Below are 22,883 nucleotides of genomic sequence, written 5' to 3'. Positions count from 1 at the left end.
AAGTTGGTTCTTTTGAGTTCCTTTGTGGCTGCCTGTAAGGAGGCAAATCTCAAGGTTGTATAATACATTAATAAACAAACAAACTGAACTTCCATGCTACTACTGACAGATTTTTGATAATGAAAATATAGTCAGCAATAAGTTAATAGATCAGTTATTAGATTAGTGGAAGGCAATTGAAGGGTCAGAGACTTCCTCCTGCTCTTGTGTTTAAAATCTACCTATTTCACTGAACTTTTGATCATAGGCCTCCATTAGTCTTGATAGATCATGGATTTGTGCCTTGGAAAGTTTCCAGGGCGCAAGCCTGGGCAAGGTTTTTTTTAATGGAAGACTGGCAGTTGCCCAAGCTGCAAGTCTCCCCTCTCCATGCCAGCAATGTTGTCCAAGGGAAGGACATTAGGACCCATACAGCTTGGCACCAGTGTCATCACAGAGCAATGTGTGGTTAAGTGCCTTGCTCAAGGATACACACATAGCCTCAGCCAAGGCTTGAACTAGCGACCTTCAGATCACTAGACAAATGCCTTAACCACTTGGCCATGCGCCAGCTTTCGATTACCTGTCCATTATCTCTCAATCATGTAATTTTCAAAATTTTTGGGAGGAAATAGAAAGCAGGGAGAGTCAGCTGCATTTATTACTGATAGGACATATTCTGGAATTAGGGTATGTGGCAAATATTAATTTCAGCAACCAATCTTTAGACCCAAGTCTAGATGTAGATTAAATTTAAAATGCATTGCTGAAGAATAGTTCCCTGGAGCCGTGGTCAGCAGTTAATTGAAAACAAGATGAGATCAATTAACATCAATTTTGGGTGGCTGGAGCATGAGTGCGAAGGAGGTGTGAGGATTATATGTAATAAAAAGGAATCATTGTAGGTACATTGTAACTATAGAATTGTCCTTTGATCTTTAGCATATAAAATCATATTATATTGTATTGAACAGGCCTTTTCCATATTACAATTACCACCAATATGCAAGTTGTAAGGTGTTCTACATGAGTTCATTATCAACTAGACTATGTTTGCCAGTAAATAATTATTGCTGAAAAAATGTACAGAAGAAAGTACCAGATGTGAGTGATGGAAATTCATTCAGTTCTGTATTTTGGCCTCATTTCCTACAGCAACGTAGAATAATTAAAACATAGAATTTTCACATTCTGACCATCTATAAGCAACAGCTGTATGTGCAAAGAAGACAACGAACTTCTGAAACAATACATTGTCTAATTTTTACAGGTCCCAAAGATGCAAGTTAATTGTACAAATATCAAGTCTGCACCTTGCAATAGCTGGAATACAAACAAGTAGACATTGTAAAACTAAAGCTCATATAATACATACAGCCATAACAATTAGCACTAATGTACTAGCAACAAAAAAAGTTACAGATATGAATTTGCAATATACTGTTGCAACAAACCACAATAAATACATCGAATGTCTGCATTATTCATTCATAATAAATACTGAACAGATAAATACTACCAAGTATACAGCTATTGGGAAAAATTTTATTACAATATATAAGACCCGGCTTGATTTCAGTTCTTGGGATTGTGTAATAGTGTAGCCTACCTTCTCTTTTGGCAAAACTGGGATCACAGGTAGACTGTATAAAATGCAATATCTAGAGTTTTTTTTAAAACAGCAATGCAAAGTATTGCCTGGATGGTAGGATCCTGCATGAGACAACTAAACTGCTTGTCAAATTTGAGTTGTAAAATTTAATGTGATATTTTAATTCCTCTTATACTTACGCAAAATATAAAGTAGTGTCCAACAATTGTCCTTGGAACAGCAGTCTGTTTGAAACGTATTAGCTGTCATATAAACTTAGGTCCATTTTGATCTTTAAAAAAAAGATTTCTTCTAAAAACATATGGAGAACTATCTTTCTGCAGTTTTCTCCCAGGATGAATTATTGTAAAAATAACAATAAATGAATGTACAATTTGTGATCTATATATGATTAACACTTCTGTCATCAACAATTGGAACAACAGCTTTTTCTTTAACACACCTTTCCTTTCCCTTAATGGCCTCAGTGCACTGGACAAAATACTGTTCAAGTCAGTACTTGAAGTGATTTTTTGTTACCAAAGCATTGAAAAAGAAAATCTAGTTGCAATAATCATGTCTGAAATTGTCCCTTGAACTATTGACCAAGCAAATTATTCATTCATATCTCTTGTATACACATTGTGCTCCTACAGTCCACTATAAACTTAAAAGGATAAGCTCTATTTATGTAGGGCAACGTGATCTAACACAGGAGTTCCCAACCTTTTTTATGCCACGGACCAATATCAACGCCAGGTCGGAAACCCTTGGGCTTTACAGGTACTAAATCAATCATTCAGCTTGCTAGTTTTTTTTAAATTTCTCAAATGTTATTGAGCCAAGGATGATGTGATTGTTTGTAAATACTGCAGTTCATAGATAGATACTTGTGCAAAGTATATTGTAAGTTGTTTAAAAAAACATGCTGCAGTCTTGATGTTGCCTAAAGTAGTACAAGTAAATCACAAGTAATTTGAAAGGTAAAGAATGTTTGTAACCTTAAGTTGTAAAATATCTGAATATTAGTTGCATATGTTGGATGTTCAGCCAATGGAATATTATACGTGCCAATTTTAACTATAATTCTGAAATAAATTAAAGGAGAGTAAATTTTCTCATCCTTACTTAAGTTTCCCTATGGATCTGAGTTTGCAGCACTAATACAAGTTTACGGTGGTATTTTCCACGCTGTCGCTGTGCTATGAATCCACTATCTGATTGATGCCTGCATGTAGACAGTAGTTTCCATTCAGATGAATGGGAGGTAACAAGTGGCAGGAAATGGACAGTTTGTAATGTTAAATGCTAACATGAAGTTATTTTTTACTGACTGTTAATGTAAACTTATCCAAAACCAGTAGCACGGACCCTCATTTAGCTCAGACAGGTAATTGGTGGAGGTGTAGCCCCAACAGCTACCAAAGCTGCTTCGGGAGTGTAGTCTGACATCTGTGCTGAGACAGTCTATTTGGTCAGGCTGAAGTTCTGGGAGTTGACCTGCCAGAAGAAAACAGACCAACAGCAATACCTGAATCAGGCACTCAGGGCAGATCAGGCAATTAAAAACAAAATTTAACCATGTCAGATATGATTGCTTTGATAATAAGATTTGTTTGCAAATAAATTAGTCATGCAAAATTATAGGACAGGTTAATCTCCATGTTTCAAAATGTGATTTGAAGTCTTGACTACTTTAAGCAGTAATGTACTTCTGTTTTTTTAAGTCACTTTATAAAGAAACTGAAAATTAAAGCTTGCCTGCTTCATAAAAGCTGTATTTTAAACAAAAACTATTCATAGTTAAATTAATTTTGGCCCTTCTTAAAAAAAAATGCAAGTTAATCCAATTATTGATATCAGATTCAGAATTTACAACTAATAAGTTTTAGTTGAGTTTGGGGTTGAAATGTTAAAAATTACCAATTTGGAATTCTGAACACTTATTCCAGCTGATTGGAGATAGCAGCTTGTTTCCTTCTGATACAAGCACAAATAATGAACAGTTATGATTGTATTCTGTTTACATGCCAAATCTGAAATAAATTTCAATATTAATGACGAAGCTCCAACTTAGAGTAATTACCTAGATCACTTTAAAAGCTAAGACATGTTTGATAACTAGACAGAATTTAAAGTGCATGACTATTTTAAAAAATAAAATCATACTTTGACTTTTTGAACCTTTCAATAATGTTTTGTTAAATCACGACCTGAAATCCAAGCTTTTATACACCGACGCAACATACTGAGCAGGAGTACTGTTTAAAGTATGATGTATTGTGTAAAATGAACTTGTCACCAAGAAAGGATGTATTTCCCTCCCTCACCTCAGGCATAACTTCACACCCCTCTGATTGCTGTCAAAAGATAACAGGAATCATATAATGGAGTGTTAAAATGAGGCTCTCAGAACAAATGACCTTCACCAGGGTTGCCTGTATATTTTCTTCCCACTCCATAAGCATTATTCCTCCCTAAAGGGAATTTGTGATGCAGTGTTTTCTTGGAATGCCTCTTGAAAAGCCGCGACTTGATCAAACATTGCACGGATTGTTTCTTGAAATTTTTTTTATCTCGCTACATCTGAATGTCCGCACTATTCCATTTTGTGAACTGTTTCATGCAGTTAGACATTGGTAGTACTATTTACACTGTTAATAAATTATAAATCACAGAGGAGTGACACAAAATAGAAATACATTGCCAGATAAAACCTCGATTCCCTTTCTTTAAAAAATTCAATCTTAACTTGAAAAACGTTACAATAACTATAAAGAGCAGAATCTTTCTTCTGTAGTAACAATTTCACTCAAGTTTGCTTAACAGAAGTGATACTCTTTTAGTGATCAGTAATAACAGGAATAGAATTCCCCTCACTACCACTTTTCTGTGTTTCCCACAGAATTATTAAATGTGTTATCTGCACAATGTGGTCAGTAGTTGTGGGGCAATACAGGATTTCTCATTCAGCATTGCTCATGCTATAAGCTGAAATAGAAGATTCTGTTTTGGGATAGTTTCCCCACACTTAAGAGACACTTTTTATAGAGTTTAGCTTTTCTGCCAGCTGTTCTGCCTTTACAATTCCATCGAGTACTAAATAAAAACACAGCAAAGAAAGAGCTGTATACGTAATCAGTTCAAAATAACTCCTTAAGTGAAAATGACGTCTTGATCATTTCAAACAATCTTTGCTGTTATTACAAATTGGATTATCAGTTGCCCTTGCCATTAATCAAAGAAATATTTAACATATACTTCACGTAATTGTACACTGACTGGCATAAATAAATTCACAAATTATTTTCACGATTTTCACATGTACAGTACATAAATAATCTTTCCACGTTTCTGATGAAAACAGGGACCTTATTTAAATTTTTTGAGATTGTCACATTGAGAAAAAGCCAAGAAGGAAGATTCAACCTGGCTGACTTGGTGTCCATTATCAGTGATGCTTATTTAACAGTTAAAATGCATTAGAAAGTCAAATAAATTATTAGTGACTTGAATGGCTTACATTAAATCACAATGTTTAATGCAGTGTTTCACAGCTATGCATGAAACTCACTTCCAATTACATTTTTGCCTTCTTTAAACCACAGAAATTAAGTGGTATTAATCACCGCTACTGATCAGTTGAACTAAAGGTGACGACTGTTTAAAAACTGTAAACTATTAAATAGTTTTTTCCCCATTCTGACAGCAGCTGATCAAACTAAACAGACAGAGCTTCCACTACTGATGTTTTTGATTGTCTCTTCTAGCAACGCACTACCCTCTGGGAGGATGATGGTATTTTCCAGTACCTGCTTGGGTGCATAAACATCCCCGTTTGAAGCTGCAACGTAATCGTCTTGCATGTGGTTATTTAAATAGCTCTGTAGCTCCGCTCGAGAGTGGCTGGGCTGCTGCTCAGAGTATAAACCGTTACACTGTGCATTGTTTTCGTGTGCCGAGGGACAACACACGATCACAGAGGGTGTTGTGATGGGGTAGTGAGCACTCGTAAAGCTTCCCTCTGGCTGTTGCTGCGTGTACTCAATGTACTGATCTGTAGCTGAACCGTAAGGCACCAAGGAAAGTGCTCCCGTCTCCTGACTCCTCTCAGTATAGTTTGAGGTTAAGGTGGCTTCTACACAGAAAGGCTCGTTGCCACAATCCGTGGCAGCGGTTGTGGTGCTGGTAGTAACGGTAGTGGTGGCAGCCGTGGCGTTACACTCTATCTGATAGTACAGTGTTGATGAATTAGTATAATAAGGGACGGCCTCTAGTGGTGTGCCATCATGCACCGAAGTGCCATCAGCATAACATAATACAGATGGAAGGGAAACAGCCTCAGGCTGTGCCACAACAGGGGCGCCCAGTACTTTGCTGTCTGCCTCCTCGTCTGACTCGCTGGCTGCCAAGCTCTGAATGCTAGAGTCTGTGATGACACTACACAGACTACTCCCATCATCGTCCTCTTCTTCCTCCTCTTCCTCTTCCTCCTCCTCTTCCTCGTCGTCATCTGCCTGCCAGTCCAGGTCCTCGGCTGACTGTAGGTGCATCACCGCCGTTTCCGGTTCGTTTTCGATGTCAAAGCTTTCCGCGACAGGATAGTTGTGGGGCTGCTGGCTCGGCACCAAGTGGCCAGCGTGGGCGTTCACGTCTCCTGAGAAACCGTTCTCCATTCCAAGCTGCTGCTGGTTTTTTTCCAATTCCAGCTTCATTATCGTGTGCAAAAAGTGTGTCCGTACCCTGATAGGGTTGAACTCAATCCTGCCTGCGGAATTGCTGCACCCTTCCTTTGTGCATCCACACGGAAAAGACATACGGTCCACCTAGGGAAAATGGGACATATCAATTATTATGCTATAGGTTCCATCCCAGGGGCCCCAAAAAACCATGTTAATGTCTAATATACTGTACGCTACAGCAGTTAATGCTATGTGCTTTCCTGGTTTCATTTCTTAGTATAGGATGCTATGCAGCCCCACGCTCAAATCCTATTTCTCATCTGTTTTTAATGAAAAAACAGGTCAGTGACACGCACAGCCTCCCTGTGGAATGTGCAGGATTTCTATGGGTGCTCCGATCTCCTCCCAGAGTCCAAAGGTGTCCCAGGCGGGTTAATTAGTCATTGTAAATTGTCCTGTGGTTGGGTTAGGGTTGATCAGGTTTGTCAAGGGTTGCTCAAAGGTGCTGTATCGCTAAGTAAATAAAATAAATAAATAAGATGATTTTTTTTCTCTCCTTAGGAGCTGTAGAGGATGTTTCCTGTGCTGGGAGAGTCTAAGACCAGAGGACACAGCCTCAAATTAGACGGGCATCCTTTTAGAATGGAGAGGAGGAGGAATTTCTTTAGCTGGGGAGTGATAAATCTGTGGAATTCATTGCCATAGGTGGCAGCCGGAGACCAACTGTTTATGCATATTTAAGGCAGAGGTCGAAAGATTCTTGATTAGTCAGGGCACGAAGGGATACAGGGAGAAGGCATGAGAGGGAAAATGGTTCAGCTAAGATGAAATGGCGGAGCAGACTTGATGAGCCAAATGGCTTAATTCTACTCTTTATATCTTATGGTCTTAAATAATGATAATAACTTGAACTTGACAAAGAGAAGCTAAGCAGCCATATTCACCAATGACCATAAAAAGAGTGTCTATAGCTACTGTAACTATTCCATGACTTGGAATTTCTTTGTACTAACTTTTGCCTTCAATTCACATACATCGTTGGCATCCATCAGTCAGGCTGAAGAGCCAACTACAACTGGGAAACTTCACAAGCAGCAAATGTTGAGAAAAGCAAGATGTTTAGGTAACATTTTAAACATTTTACAGAATTTTAATAACATTTGGAACATACATTAGATAAATGCAGGGACTGAGCTGACAAAAATATCTTTAAAATAGTTCACTATATTCTAAAACCTTTGAAATACACAAATATAAAATTACTGATTGTCTGTTAAGTAATGATTTTATGAATAATTTAAAAAACTCACACCCCACGCTGTGTGAGTTTAACACTTTCAAAGCATTTGACAATGAGGTCAACTCATTATTTTCATTGTTTCTTAGATATGATTCTACAGTGGCAGAATGTTTGTGAACAAAGCAGGAAATTGTTGAAAGCATCTTTAGGACTTCTGTGTATTAATTCATTTTTCTTGAATTTCAAGTCAGTTTCAAATTCTAATGATAGAAAAAGCTGGTGGATTTTTTTATCAGTTATAAAGAATGACTCAACACACACCACACACACAGGCACACAGGCCACTTTTTATAAAATTACCTTGTTTACCAAAACAAGGCCTTTCAGTCATTCCACTCCATAAGATATGGGAACAGAATTAGAGCATTTGGCCCATCGAGTCTGCCTGGCTATTTCATCATGGCTGATCCTTCCTCCTCTCAGCCCCAATCTCCTGCCTTCTCCCCGTAACCTTTCACACTCTGACTAATCAAGAATCTATCAACCTCTGCTTTAAAAGCAGCCGGTGGCCTAGTCTCCACAGCCGCCTAGGGCAATGAATTCCAGTGATTCACTATCCTCTGGCTAAAGGAATTCCTCCTCATCTCTGTTCTAAGTGGTAGAACAGAGCTCTCGTGACAGTAGCGCGCGAATCGTTTAAAAAGTCTGCCATATCCAGGCTGGGTCGGAGTGGGCAGCACAGTAATAGCGCTTTGGCTCAGTGGGCTTAGGTGGTAACAGGAGGAGGCAAGATAGGTTTCACTGTGTTAATTGCGGGAAGGTACGTGTGTGAGGGCCAGTTTTCTGTGCTCGGTGTCAAATGTGGGGGGTCCTGGAGTCTCCCAGCCTCCCAGAAGGTCATATCTGCACCCGGTGTGTTGAGCTGCAGCTCCTGAGGACCGAGTTAGGGAACTGGAGATGCAGCTCGATGACCTCCACCTGATCACGGAGGTGATAGAAAGGAGTTACAGACAGGTGGTGACACCAGGGCCACAGGAGACAGACAGGTGGTCATAGTCCGGAGGGGGAAGGGGAAGAGTCGGATACTAGAGAGTGGCTGTAACTCTTGACAATAAGTACTCCTGTTTGAGTACTGTTGGGGGGGGGGGGGGGTGACAGCCTACCTGGGGGAAGCGACAGTGGCCGCGCCTCTGGCACAGAGTCTGGCCCTGTGGCTCAGAAGGGTAGGGAAAGGAAGAGGAAGGCAGTAGTGAAAGGGGACTCTATAGTCAGGGGTTCAGACAGGCGATTCGATGGATGCAGGAAAGAAACTCGGATGGTAGTTTGCCTCCCTGGTGCCAGGGTCTGGGATGTTTCAGATCGCATCCAAGATATCCTGCGGTGGGAGGGAGAACAGCCAGAGGTCGTGGTACATATTGGTACTAATGACATAGGTAGGAAAAGGGAAGAGGTCCTGAAAAAAGACTACAGGGAGTTAGGAAGGAAGTTGAGAAGCAGGACCACAAAGGTAGTAATCTCGGGATTACTGCCTGTGCCATGCAACAGTGAGATTAGGAATAGAATGAGGTAGAGGATAAATGAGTTGCTGAGGGATTGGAGCAGGATGCAGGGATTCAGATTTCTGAATCATTCGGACCTCTTTTGGGGCAGGTGTGACCTGTACAAAAAGGACGGGTTGCACTTGAATCCCAGGGGGACCAATATCCTGGCGGGGAGGTTTGCTAAGGGTACAGGGGAGAGTTTAAACTAGAATTGTTGGGGGGTGGAACGGAACTGAAGAGACTGGGCAAGAGGAGGTTGGCTCACAAATAGAGAAAGCTTGTAGACAGTGCGAGAGGGAGGATAGGCAGGTGATAGAGAAGGGATGTGCTCAGACGGAAGGTTTAAGATGTGTCTATTTAAAGGCAAGGAGTGTTGTGAACAAAGTGGATGAGCTTAGAGCACGGATCAGTATTTGGAGATATGTGTGGCCATTACAGAGACTTAGATGGCTCAGGGACAGGAATGGTTACTTCAAGTGCAAGATTTTAGAAGTTTCAGAAAGGACAGGGATGGAGGCAAAAGAGTTGGGAACATGGCACTGTTGATCAGAGATAGTGTCAATGCTGCAGAAAGGGTGGATGCCATCTACATTTGTGTTTGCTAATGCTTGAGTTCAAACGGTTTATTAATGGAAAAGGTATGGCTCCCAAAACAATCTTAGCTGAAATAGCATCGTTTCTTTCTCATTGCTTACTTTCTTGTAATCTACGTCTAAGTTAATACCAATCGTAAAAAGAATGCTTGCTAGGCAATCTGCTTCATAAAAAATGAAATTCGTAAAGTGAAACAATTTTAGATATAGCAGAGACTGAGACACATGAGAGCAGGTTGAAAAAATGAAGGCAACGAAAGCTGTGGGAGCGCGTGCGCGTGCACAACTGATCCGGCCCGCATGAAGTCGCATTTTTCTCAATCCGGCCCGTGACCTAAAATGAGTTTGACACCCCTGCCATAGAGGGTTTGTCTATGGAGTCTCTGTGGGTGGAGGTTAGGAACAGGAAAGGGGCAATAACTTTACTGGGTGTTTTTTATAGGCCGCCCAATAGTAACAGGGATATCGAGGAGCAGATAGGGAAACAGATCCTGCAAAGGTGTAATAATAACAGAGTTGTTGTGATGGGAGATTTTAATTTCACAAATATCAATAGACAATAGGTGCAGAAGTAGACCATTCGGCCCTTCAAGCCTGCAACCGCCATTTTGAGATCATGGCTGATCATTTACTATCAATACCCGGATCCTGCCTTGTCCCCATATCCCTTGATTCCCCTATCCATAAGATACCTATCTAGCTCCTTGAAAGCATCCAGAGAATTGGCCTCGACTACCTTCCGAGGCAGTGCATTCCAGACCCCCACAACTCTCTGGGAGAAGAATTTTTTCCTCAAATCTGTCCTAAATGACCTACCCCTTATTCTCAAATCATGCCCTCTGGTACTGGACTTTCCCAGCATCTTGAACATATTTCCTACCTCTATCTTGTCCAATCCCTTAATAATCTTATATGTTTCAATCAGATTCCCTCTCAAATCTCCTTAATTCCAGCGTGTCCAAGCCCAGTCCCTCTAACCTCTCTGCATAAGACAGTCCAGACATCCCAAGAATTAACCTCGTGAATCTATGCTGCACTTCCTCTACAGCCAGGATGTCCTTCCTTAACCCTGGAGGCCAAAGCTGTACACAATACTCCAGGTGTGGTCTCACCAGGGCTCTGTACAAATGCAAGAGGATTTCCTTGCTCTTGTACTCAATTCCCTTTGTAATAAAGGCCAACATTCCATTAGCCTTCTTCACTGCCTGCTGCACTTGCTCATTCACCTTCAGTGACTGATGAACAAGGACTCCCAGATCTCTTTGTATTTCTCCCTTACCTAACTCTACACCGTTCAGATAATAATCTGCCTTCCTGTTCCTACTCCCAAAGTGGATAACCTCACACTTATTCACATTAAACGCCATCTGCCAAGTATCTGCCCACTCACTCAGCCTATCCAAGTCACCCTGAATTCTCCTAACATCCTCATCACATGTCACCCTGCCACCCAGCTTAGTATCATCAGCAAACTTGCTGATGTTATTTTCAATGCCTTCATCCAAATCGATTGGCATCTCCCTAGAGCAAGTGGTTTAGATGGAGTGGAGTTTGTTAGGTGCGTTCAGGAAGGTTTCTTGACACAATGTATAGATAGGCCTACAAAAAGAGAGGCTGTATTTGATTTAGTACAGCATTGGGAAATGAACCTGGTCAGGTGTCAGATCTCTCAGTGCGAGAGCATTTTGGAGATAGTGATCATAATTCTGTCTCCTTTACAATAGCATTGGAGGGAGATAGGAACAGGTAAGTTAGAAAAGCGTTTAATTGGAGGAGGGGGATTATGAGGCTGTCAGGCAGGAAATTGGAGGCTTAAATTGGAAACAGATGTTCTCAGGGAAAAGTACGGAAGAAATGTGGCAAATATTCAGGAGATATTTGTGTGGAGTTCTGTATAGGTATGTTCCAATAAGACTGGAAAGTTATGGTAGGGTACAAGAACCATGGTGTACAAAAGGCTGTAATAAATCTAGTCAAGAAAAATGAAAAGCTTACAAAAGGTTCAGAAAGCTAAGTAATGTTAGAGATCTAGAAGATTATAAGGCTAATAGGAAGAAACTTAAGAAGGAAATTAGGAGAGCCAGAAGGGGCCATGAGAAGGCCTTGGCAGGCAGGATTAAGGAAAACCCCAAGGCATTCTACAAGTATGTGAAGAACACGAGGATAAGACGTGAAAGAATAGGACCTATCAAGTGTGACAATGGGAAAGTGTGTATGGAACCGGAGGAGATAGCAGAGGTACTTAATGAATACTTCAGTACTTCAGTATTCACTGTGGAAAAGGATGTGTGTAGTGATGACTTGCAGCAGACTGAAAAGCTTGAGCATGTAGATATTAAGAAAGGATGTGCTGGAGCTTTTGGAAAGCATCAAGTTTGATAAATCACCGGGACCGGATAAGATGTACCCCAGGCTACTGTGGGAGGCGAGGGAGAAGATTGCTGAGCCTCTGGCGATGATCTTTGCATCATCAATAGGGACAGGAGAGGTTTTGGAGGATTGGAGTGTTACGAATGTTTCTTTATTCAAGAAAAGGAGCAGAGATAGCCCAGGAAGTTATAGACCAGTGAGTATTACCTCAGTGGTTGGTAATTTGATGGAGAAGATCCTGAGAGGCAGGATTTCTGAACATTTGGAGAGGTATAATATGATTGGGAACAGTCAGCATGGTTTTCTCAAGGGCAGCTTGTGCCTTACAAGCCTGATTGAATTTTTTGAGGATGTTACTAAACACATTGATGAAGGAAGAGCAGTAGATGTAGTGTATCTGGATTTCAGCAAGGCTTATTGAGAAAGTAAGGAGGCATGGGATCAAAGGGGACATTGCTTTGTGGATCCATAACTGGCTTGCCCACAGAAGGCAAAGAGTGGTTGTAGACAGGTCATATTCTGCATGGAGGTCGGTCACCAGTGGTGTGCCTGAGGGATCTGTTTTGGGACCCCTACTCTTCGTGATTTTTATAAATGACCTGGATGAGGAAGTTGAGGGATGGGTTAGTAAATTTGCTGATGACACAAAGGTTGGGGGTGTTGTGGATAGTGTGGAGGGCTGTCAGAGGTTACAGCGGGAGATTAATAGGATGCAAAACTGAGCTGAGAAGTGGCAGATGGAGTTCAACCCAGATAAGTGTGAAGTGGTTCATTTTGGTAGGTTGGCAGTGTGGAGCATCAGAGGGATCTTGGGGTCCGAGTCCATAGGATGCTCAAAGTCGCTGTGCAGGTTGACTTTGGTTAAGAAGGCATACAGTGTATTGGCCTTCATCACTCATGGACTTGAATGTAGGAGCCAAGAGGTAACGTTGCAGCTATATAGGACCCTGGTCAGACCCCACTTGGAGTACTGTGCTCCATTCTGGTCTCCTCACTACGGGAAGGATGTGGAAGACATAGAAAATGTGCAGAGGAGATTTACAAGGATGTTTCTTGGATTGGGGAGCATGCCTTATGAGAATAGGTTGAGTGATTTCGGCCTTTTCTCCTTGCAGCGACAGAGGATGAGAGGTGACCGGATAGAGGTGTATGAGATGACGAGAGGCACTGATCATGTGGATAGTCAGAGGCTTTTTCCCAGGGCTGAAATGGTTACCACAAGAGGGCACAGGTTTATGGTGCTGGGGAGTAGGTACAGAGAAGATCTCAGGAGTAAGTTTTTTTACTCAAAGTGTGGTGAGTGCATAGAATGGGCTGCCGGCAACAGTGGTGGAGGCAGATATGATAGGGTCTTTTAAGAAACTTTTAGATAGGTACACGGAGCTTAGTAAAATAGAGGGCTATAGGTAAGCCAAGTATTTTCTAAGGTAGGGACACATTTGGCACAACTTCGTGGGCTGAAGGGCCTGTATTATATTGTAGGTTTTCTGTTTCTATATTCTATGTATGGACATCCCTCTACTTTGAGGTTGTGCCGACTTCCCTACCAAAGGAAATATCCTCTCCAATCCACCCCATCTAGGCCTTTCAACATTTGATAGACTTCAATGATTCTTCTACATTCCAGTGAGTACAGATACCTTTCATTTCTGGAACCATCCTTGTGAACCTCCTTTGAACCCTCTCCAATGTCAGCACGTCCTTTCTTAAATAAAGGGCCCAAAACTGCTCACAATACTCCAAGTGAGGCTCCAGTAGTGCTTTATAAATCCTCAGCATTAAACCTGGCTTTTATATTCTAGTCATTCAAAACAAAAATGAGCTGAGAACAGCAAGCATCACAGAATACTAATCCTATTTTATTTCCACAAATCTTTTCAAATCTTCTCAGGTTCAGGGTGAGTTTATAATGACTGATGAACCTAAATGTCTTGGGGATGTTCGAGGATACCAGAACTCTCTGAAGAAACTAGAACACTTTGGGGGGAAGCTTCACAGTCACAGGGAGAACATGTAAATTCCACACAGACAGCACCAGAGGTCAAGACCAAACCCATTCTGCTCCACATGTAGTTCACCAAATGAAATAATGTTGGGAGCAAAAGCACGAGAAAAAGGCGCAAGTTGGGCATGTGAACTCAATTTTGGATGCACAGGTACGTGGATGATAAGGGTACGGAGACCTATGGACCTGGTGTAGTTTGAAGCAGTTTAAATGGTTTGGCATGAACTAGATGGGCCAAAGGCCCTGTTTCTATGCTGTACTTTTTTATGGCTGTATATGAAATACTCTGAACCGGACTGGGACAAGGAAACAAACACTCATTTGATTTGCATCACATAATAAAAGTATTTGTATCATGAACCGAGACCGAGAAATAATAAAATATGTTTGCAACTATCTTAAATCTATTGTTTTTTCTACATAACAAGTTACTGCTTACCTGGCACTTAATCCCTGCTTGACTACAAGCACAAAGTTCAGGATCACAATAAATTCGACAGTCACAGCCACAATCTTCCCTAGACACTCGAATTGCACGCAGCTCATGCTTTTCTTCTCCATCAATCTTTTTAACACCTGAAGCTCGTAACAACGCCCTTCTCTTTTTGGTTGGCAATGGTTGTAGGAAGAAATAGTCATCTACCTCCGTGTTATCGAGATCAATGTCATCATCAGAAATATCATCTAATGTGAGTGTATTGGCCTCTTCAGATTCCACCGTTCCATTTTTCGTTAGCTGCATTGAAAAAAAGTGACTTAATTACATCCTTCCTCAATAAAACTTCACCTGGGTTAATTTGCATTGTTAAATTTAGGTTTTAAAATATTTTTAAACAAAACTCAAGCAACACCTATTCAATTCATAACATTTCTAAAGTAGTACATTTTCATGCATGATTATCTGAAAGGTTGGTTGACAGATTGGAGATACGGTACATTTCTACCAAAGGAGGTGTAAGGTGCTCCTTCCCTCCTCTGGCCTGCGCAGGTCACCCTTGGGCAAGGTGAAGAACCTGTTTAGCACCCTTATCAGGGTCTCGTGAGGTCTTGGGAGCAGGAGTTAGATGGTTGTATGAGTAGCTGATGTATTATACAAGTCCTGGTTACATGACCACTGACACCAGGCAGAAAATCTCTAAAGAGTATTGATAATGGCTAGGGTCACCCATCTTGTAAAGACACTGCCCAGAAGAAGGCAATGGAAAACTACTTCTGTAGAAAAACACAACTTAAGCAATGTCTGTTCAATGCATAAAACTTCTAAAGTTGCACATTTTTATGGGTCATTATCCTAAGGGTGTAAAGCAAGGCTTCCCAGCTTGGGGTCCGTGGACCACTTGTTTAATGGTATTTGCCTATGGCATAAAAAAAGGTGGGAACCCCTGGTGTAAAGGCTATAAGCAGAAATAGTAAAACAACCACCATCATGGAGATCAAGGCAAAACAGTGGGGATGCTGGAAAGATTTTAAATAAAAGCTGAAAATTGTGGACATACCCAAATGGCTAGCCAGCATCTCTGGAAAGGAAAATCAAATGAATGTTTTGGGCCAATCACAAACAGGAGAAAATCTGCAGATGCTGGAAATCCAAGCAACACCCACAAAATGTTGGAGGAACTCAGCAGGCCAGGCAGCAACTATGGAAAAGAGTACAGTCGATGTTTCAGGCCAAGGCCCCTTCATTGGGACTGGAGAAGAAAAGATGAGGAGCCAGGGTAAGAAGGGGGCAGGGGAGGAAGAAACACAAGGTGAAACCGGGTTGGGGGGGTGGAGCTGGGAAGTTGACTCATGAAAGAGATACAGGGCTGTAGAAAGGGGGGCAGAAGGCCATGGAAGAAAGAAAGGGTGGAGGAGCACCAGAGGGTTTGATGATGAGCAGTAAGGAGCTAAGGTAAGAGAGGGAAATTGGAATGCAGAATGGTGAGGGGGGGGGGGGACATTACTGGAAGTTCGAGAAATTGAGGTGTCGGAAATGGACTAAGTAAATTTGAGGGCAGGGTGGAAGTTGGAGGCAAAGTTGATGCGTTCCGCGTGGGTGCAGGAAGCAGCACCAATGCAGTTGTCGATGTAGCATAGGAAAAGTTGGGAAGTGACACCAGTGTAGGCTTGGAACATAGACTGTTTCACGTAGCTGATAAAAAGGCAGGAATAGCTAGAACTCATGTGAGTGCCATGGAGGAGCCAAAGAGGATCTGTTCCACCATATGGAGTAGAGTGGTGGTGGAGGGGAACTGATTGGCTCTGGTGTCCAGAAAGAAACTGATAGCTTTGAGGCCTTCCAGGTGGGTTGGAAGTGTATAGGGACTGGATATCATCCCATTTCCTTCAAGCAAAAGTTGGGCACTCGTCAACTTCATCAACTTTGCCTCCAACTTCCACCCTACCCTCAAATTTACCTGGTCCATTTCCGACATCACTCTCCCCTTTCTTGATCTCTCTGTCTCTGGAGACAGCTTATCTACTGATGTCTATTATAAACCCACTGACTTACACAGCCTCCTGAACTATCTCTTCCCACCCTGTTACTTGTAAAAATGCCAACCCCTTCTCTCAATTCCTCCATCTGTGCTGCATCTGCTCCCCACTGATATGCACCTGTCCCTACACCTCCTGCCTCACTACCATTCAGGGCCCCAAAAAGTCCTTGCAGGTGAAGTGAAACTACACCTGTGAGTCTGTTGGGGGTCATCTACTGTATCCGGAGCTCCCAGTGTGGCCTATATATTGGTGAGACCCAACCTAGATTGGGAGACAGTTTACCAAGCAACTACGCTCCGTCTGCTAGAAAAAGCAGGATTTCCCTGTGGCCAGCCATTTTAATTCCACTTCCCATTTTCCATTCTGACATGACAGTCCATGACCTCCTCTACTGTCGTGATGAGGACACACTCAGGTTGGAGAAGTAATACCTTATATTCCATCTGGGTAGCCTCCAACCTGATGGCATGAACATCAATTTATTGAACTTCTGCTAATGCCCCACTGCTCCCCACCCCCACTTCACCATTCCCCTCTCTCACCTATCTCTTTACCTGCCCATCACCTCCCTCTGGTGCTCCTCCCCCTTTTCTTTCTTCTGTGAACTCTCTAGCTGCCACAATTGTTTATTGTTCATTACGGACACCCTTCCAGGGTGACACTTCTTTATGTGGCACCGGAGTTCAAGTGAGTATGCTGCCAGCATCGCCTACTGATGAGAAGGCAAAGAGTGACAAAACCTTACTGGAGGCTGCCAACGGCAGCAGGGCCCAGGCCTACGGGTCACGCCGGGTGACGCTCTGCTTCAGTGGGGGTGTTACACATGCGATTTCATCCTGGCTAAAGTGGTTAGACCTCTGTTCAGTGCAAATTTCCAGTGTACTCAAGGACTATTAGATGATCTTAAGAACTACCAGCTTGTGGATGGCAGAGAATTGGAGAAGAAATCTTGCTGTTCCGTAAACAAACATGTAGACCTCGATCCTATTTATGACGATGCAGGCTAAATCCCAGACCACAATGCACAAAGTTCAACACACAGCCAATCAGCGAAGAGATCTCCACCCCCACCATCACAAATGGGTTTCCGAAATCACGTCCAATCAACTGATTGAAAAGTGTTTAAAGGCCAAGCATTCAGAGGACACACCACTGACAAAATCTCATATGGTGATGAAATGTTTGTTAGTAAATTGGAGAACAACTTAACAGAACCATCAACCACCCAGGCAACATATCTTCAGAATTATTTCCATGGACTACTTCTATATTTAGTCTTAATGGCCTGTTTGTGACATAGCACGAGTTTCCTTTCTGTGATAGCTTGTTATTTAACAATTCTTCTCACTGAAATACATCTTTCTGAAGTAACCAGTAAGTGATTTGGCAAAAAATTGGGTGCCATGGTAGCTCAGCGGTTAGCGCAATGTTCTTACAGCAACTCCAGTGCTGTTCTGTAAAGAGTCTCTGTATGTCCTCACTATGGAATGTGTGGGTTTTCTCCACATCCTCTTTATTTCCTGCGGAGCATCAAGAAAGCTCACCTCTGTCCCAGGATACTGACGGACTTTTACTGCTGTACCATTGAGAGCATACTCAACAACTGCATCTCAGTGTGGTACGGCAATCGTCCCGTATCAGACTGCAAAGCACTCCAGCGTGTGGTGAAAACTGCCCAGTGGATTGTCGGCATCCAATTGCCCACCATTGAGAACACCTACCATAAACGCTGCCTGGGCAGGGCGAAAAGCATTATCGAGGATGTATCTCACCCTAACCATGGACTTTTTACTCTCCTCCCATCCGGTAGGCGCTACGGGAGCCTCCGCTCCCGCACCAGAAGGCACAGGAAGAGCTTCTTCCCTGAGGCTGTGACCCTGCTGAGCCTCACATCACAGCGCTAAGCAGTATTGCACCCATATTGGACTGTCTCAGTACTTTTATATTTGTGTGCTGTAGCACTTACTTTTTATTCACAGCTATTTTGTAAATAACACTATTCTTTGCAATTCTGGTTAGATGCTAACTGCATTTCATTGGCTTTGTATCTGTACTCGGCATGATGACAATAAAGTTGAATCCAATCTAAACTAATCCTCCGGTTTCTTCCCACAGTATAAACACTTACCGGGTAGCTTTGCAAATTGTCCTGTGATTAGGTTAGGGTTAATTGGGATTGCGGGGTCGCTGGTGTCATGACTTGAAGGGCTGGAAGGGCTGATTCTTCACAGATTGCTAAACAACTAAATAAAGGTTTCTCCTGAAGACAGTATACTGCAGTCACCAGTGTTAAATGTACATTAACATGAGTAACACAAATATATCTTTAGCATCTTTGTTATTCTTAGAAATCTGCATCCCTTGTGTTCTGGGAACACTATTCACAGCCAGAAAGTGCTGAGAAGCTCTGTGAATCAACATAGCATGCTCTTCAACGGGAGCAAGGACATTTTTGGAATAATCCACAGCAGGAAATACACACAATCCTTTTCAAAACTGTAGGAAATTAGGTTTAATTACAAGCACATTTCATATATTGGCTGTAACAATGTGTGGTCTCCAGAATGACAAAACCACTGACCTCACCCTGTGGTTAAATCTGTAGAACATTTGATGATATGGTTCACAAGTAATTATCTGGGAGGTGAGGTGGGGAGGGGTAGCTACCAAAAGTAAGTCTCTCTCTCTTTGATAACTATCTTCCCAATACTTCTCATTTACTGAAAGGATCTGTCACACACCCCTGCCACGGCACTCCATCCTTGCTATTCCCAACATCGTTTGCTCCCACCAGATTTTACAAACTCACTCCACTCCATGGTGACAAATACAATACTGTGCAAAAGTCTTATGCACTCCAGCTGCAGTATATGTATGTACCCAAGACTTTTGCACAGTACTGTACAAAGAGCATATCAGGCTGATATAAATAAATGGACTGCATAGGAGCAGAAAAAGATAAAGAGTCAAACTGCAATTTCAAAAAGAGTACTAATCTGCATGGTGTTGGTGAAAAATCTGACAATACTGAGAGTGACACAGGACTGAGTGGTCTTGAGATTTACAGTGTGAAAATTAACAATAGACAAGCAATATGATTTACACCAGAAGTGAACAGCAAATTAATTAAAATGGAATTAGACATTGGCTCCACTGTTTCAGTCATTTCACAAAATGAGTTTCCACAGCAAAGATACTGAAGTGAAGACTGCACATACTCAACTAAGAAACTATACTGGAGATGTGCACAATTTGACCAACTGAATGATGTGACATCGAGGAAGGTCTCATTTCCCCCCCGAGAAACAGGCACCCTTGTTTGGCCGCAGCTGAGGTGAAGGGGATTCTAGCCAGGGTAAACCCATGCAAAGCTGTGGGGCCAGACAACACACCACTCAGATCTTGAGGGAATGTCCAGCTCAACTACCAGAGGTCTTAACGGACATTTTTAATACCTCACCGAAACAGCCGGCTTCAAGGCAGTCACCATCATTCCAGTGTGTCAAAGAAGCAACATTAGCCTTAATGATTACTGTCCAGTGCCATGACTTCAACAATCATGATAGCTGCAATTGGGAATGGATCACATTATATCCCATCTTCCAGCTGCACTGGACCCTTTCCCGTTCACTTTTCACTCAAACCGGTCCACTGATGATGTCATAGCCTTGGCCCTTCACTCCATCTTACCCCATCTAGAAAAAGATGCCTCAGTGCCAGGATGTTGTCCATCCATTTCACCTCAGCGTTTAACACTATCATTCCTCAGAGGATGGTGGTAAACCACCTTTCTCTGTAACCAGCTCTTAGACTTCTTGACAGGAAGACCACAGAGAGTCTGAGTTGGTAGCAACATCTCGAGCTCCATCACGCCGAGCACTGGTCCACCCCAGGGCTGTTCCTATTGCTGATTCATAACTGCATTGCCAGATCCACCTCAAACAGCATCATCACATTCGCTGGTGATACAACAGTGGTTGGCCTCATCAGCAACAATGATGAGTCCGCACAGAGAAAGGAGGTAGAGGGGCTTCTCTAATGGTGTGAGAACAACAACCTGAGTCTTACTATGTACAAGACAAAAGAGATGATTGTGGAATTTAAGGTGGCACAGGTTGAACACTCTCCATTGCACATCAATGGCTCTACTATGGAGAGAATGAAGAGAAAAAGTTTTTTGGTGTGCATGTAACAGATGATCCAACCTGGACCCACGACACATTCTCACTAGTCAAAAAGGCACAGGAGCTTCTATACTTTCCAATAAGACTGAGTCATGCAAGGCCCCCTGCCCCCTTCCTAACAACTTTCTACAGGAGCAGCATCAAGAGTGTCCCATCTGCTACATCATTGTGTAGTATGGAAGCTGTAAGGCACTGGACCGCAAGACCCTACAGAGGACCGTTAAAAACCACCAAGAGGATCATCAGGGTCTCCCTCCCCTCTACCTGTGGCACTTACTGGGAGTGTTGTAGATGAAGGGCCTGAAGCTTTGTTGAGGATCCCTACCACCCATCCCACAACCTCGGAACCACTACCGTCAGGAGGGAGGTACAAGAGCGTCAGGAGGGAGGTACAAGAGCATCAGGACTAGGACTGTCAGACTGGGTAACAGCTTTTTCCCCTCAGGCTGTGAGACTAATTAATAACCTGCCATAACCGAGATCTCATCACTAAGGCAGCAAGCTGTTTACCATTTACTATACTGTTTACCTGTGCTCTGCGTCACTACATGCATGTTGAATAATGTTTTGGCTTTTGTGCTGTGTGTGAAATACCTTGTGTGGGTGCATCGTGGTCCGGAGAAACATCGTTTCATTTGTTTGTATATATGTACAGTCAGACGACGATAAACTTAACTATGAATTTATTTACTGTCACATGTACCGAGATACAGTGAAAAGGTTGTTTTGGCCATCATTCATACAGATCAGATCATTACACAGTGCATTAAGGTAGACAATATAAATCAATAACAATATAGAATAAAGTGCAATAAACAATCTATATTTATAGACCAGACCAATGACCTAACAATAAGGAATTCATTCCCACTCAGGGTGGAGCAGCAACATTCATATTCCACCTGGGTAGACTCCAACCGAATGGCATGAATATTGCTTTCTCCTCTGGTTAAAAACAATTCCCTCCTCCTCCCCTCTTCCTCTATTGCCCACTTTGGCCTCATGCATCTTCTCACCTGCCTTTCACCTCCCCCGGGTCCCCTCCTCCTTCCCTTTCTCCCATGATCCACTCTCCTATCAGATTCCTCCTTCTGTAGCCCTTTATCTTCCCACCCACCCGGCTTCACCTATCAGCTTCTAGCTGTCCTCCTTCCCCTCCCGTCACCTTTTTATTCTGGTGTCTTCCCCCTTCCTTCTCAGTCCTGAAGAAGGGTCTCAGCCCAAAACATAGACTGTTTATTCACCTCCATGGATGCTGCCTGACCGGAGTTCTTCCAGCATTTTCTGTGTGTTGCTTAGCAACTAATGGAGATTTTCCTCTGGCTTTTACCCACATCTCATAGATAGAAATAACTTTCAACAAAAGGAACCCCTTCCACCATCTATGATGGACAATTCAGGACATGAGGAACATTCTCTGCTGGCCTGCCTCCACCGTTCAAGTCAACACCATCCATAACAGAGCAGCCCACATGTCCGGCATCCCATCCATCACCCTAAATACTCTGTCTCTATTCTTGTCACACAGTGGCTGTAGTGCCAACCACCTTCATGAATGTATTGCAATTGCTCAAGCTATTTCCAAAGCACCTACCAAACTTGTGAGTTCCGACACCAAAACCAGCAAGTACTGAAGGCAGCATGAGAACTCTACTAAAAGATTCCTTTCTTGCTGCACTCCATCTTTAGATTTCTGCAGCTTCTGTTGGTCGGGGTCGACCTTGGATGTTGCGTCCCAGCTGTCTAGATACACAAAGCCTGGGCAGTACAATATGGAGAGCAAGCTGTTACCCATGTAGCAAGCTCCCACTCTCCATACATCCCTTGAAACCGAAGGAACGCCAGAGACTGATACAGATTGGAACCAGCAACATCGCAGGAGTTACCAATCAGCATTGAACTCAACGTAGGATGCCTTAGGGACACCACCTCTGGATTTTTCCTCGTGGTTAACTCCCAAAGTATTTCCCGTATGTGGGTGCAGCTGCAAGGCAGCGGACGTTTGAGATCAGAGTTTTCCTTGTACTAGATGGCCGCTGATGGCTGACGAACCCCATCTGTCCAAAGTACCAGTAACCTTTCTTTGTCCCTTCTCCTGTCAGTAGAAATGGTTCCACTGGGGTTGGACACTAAACCACACGTGCAAGCCAGGAGCTGCACACAATTGTTAGAGGCTATTTAATGTGCACACCATGGGGAGTATTAATAGGTAGTGGGAGC

The 22,883-nt window shown here is 42.6% G+C and overlaps 1 protein-coding gene across 15 annotated transcripts in view; it reads right to left on the bottom strand.

The window, feature by feature from the left end:
- Positions 1-1,088: 1,088 nt before the first annotated feature.
- csrnp3 (cysteine-serine-rich nuclear protein 3) overlaps positions 1,089-22,883 on the bottom strand; it is a 214,395-nt gene continuing 192,600 nt past the window's right edge. For all 15 annotated transcript variants that reach the window (XM_059966403.1, XM_059966404.1, XM_059966406.1 and 12 more), the window contains 2 exons: positions 14,441-14,737; positions 1,089-6,396 (listed from right to left, as the gene is read on the bottom strand). In XM_059966403.1, the coding sequence (XP_059822386.1) occupies positions 5,287-6,396; positions 14,441-14,737 (1,407 nt within the window). In that variant the 3' untranslated portion in view covers positions 1,089-5,286. The remainder of the gene's footprint in view (positions 6,397-14,440; positions 14,738-22,883) is intronic.

This window comes from Hypanus sabinus, chromosome 4 (genome assembly GCF_030144855.1).
Source record: "Hypanus sabinus isolate sHypSab1 chromosome 4, sHypSab1.hap1, whole genome shotgun sequence".
NCBI lineage: Eukaryota > Metazoa > Chordata > Chondrichthyes > Myliobatiformes > Dasyatidae > Hypanus > Hypanus sabinus.
This window is presented reverse-complemented; position numbering and strand designations above follow the sequence as displayed.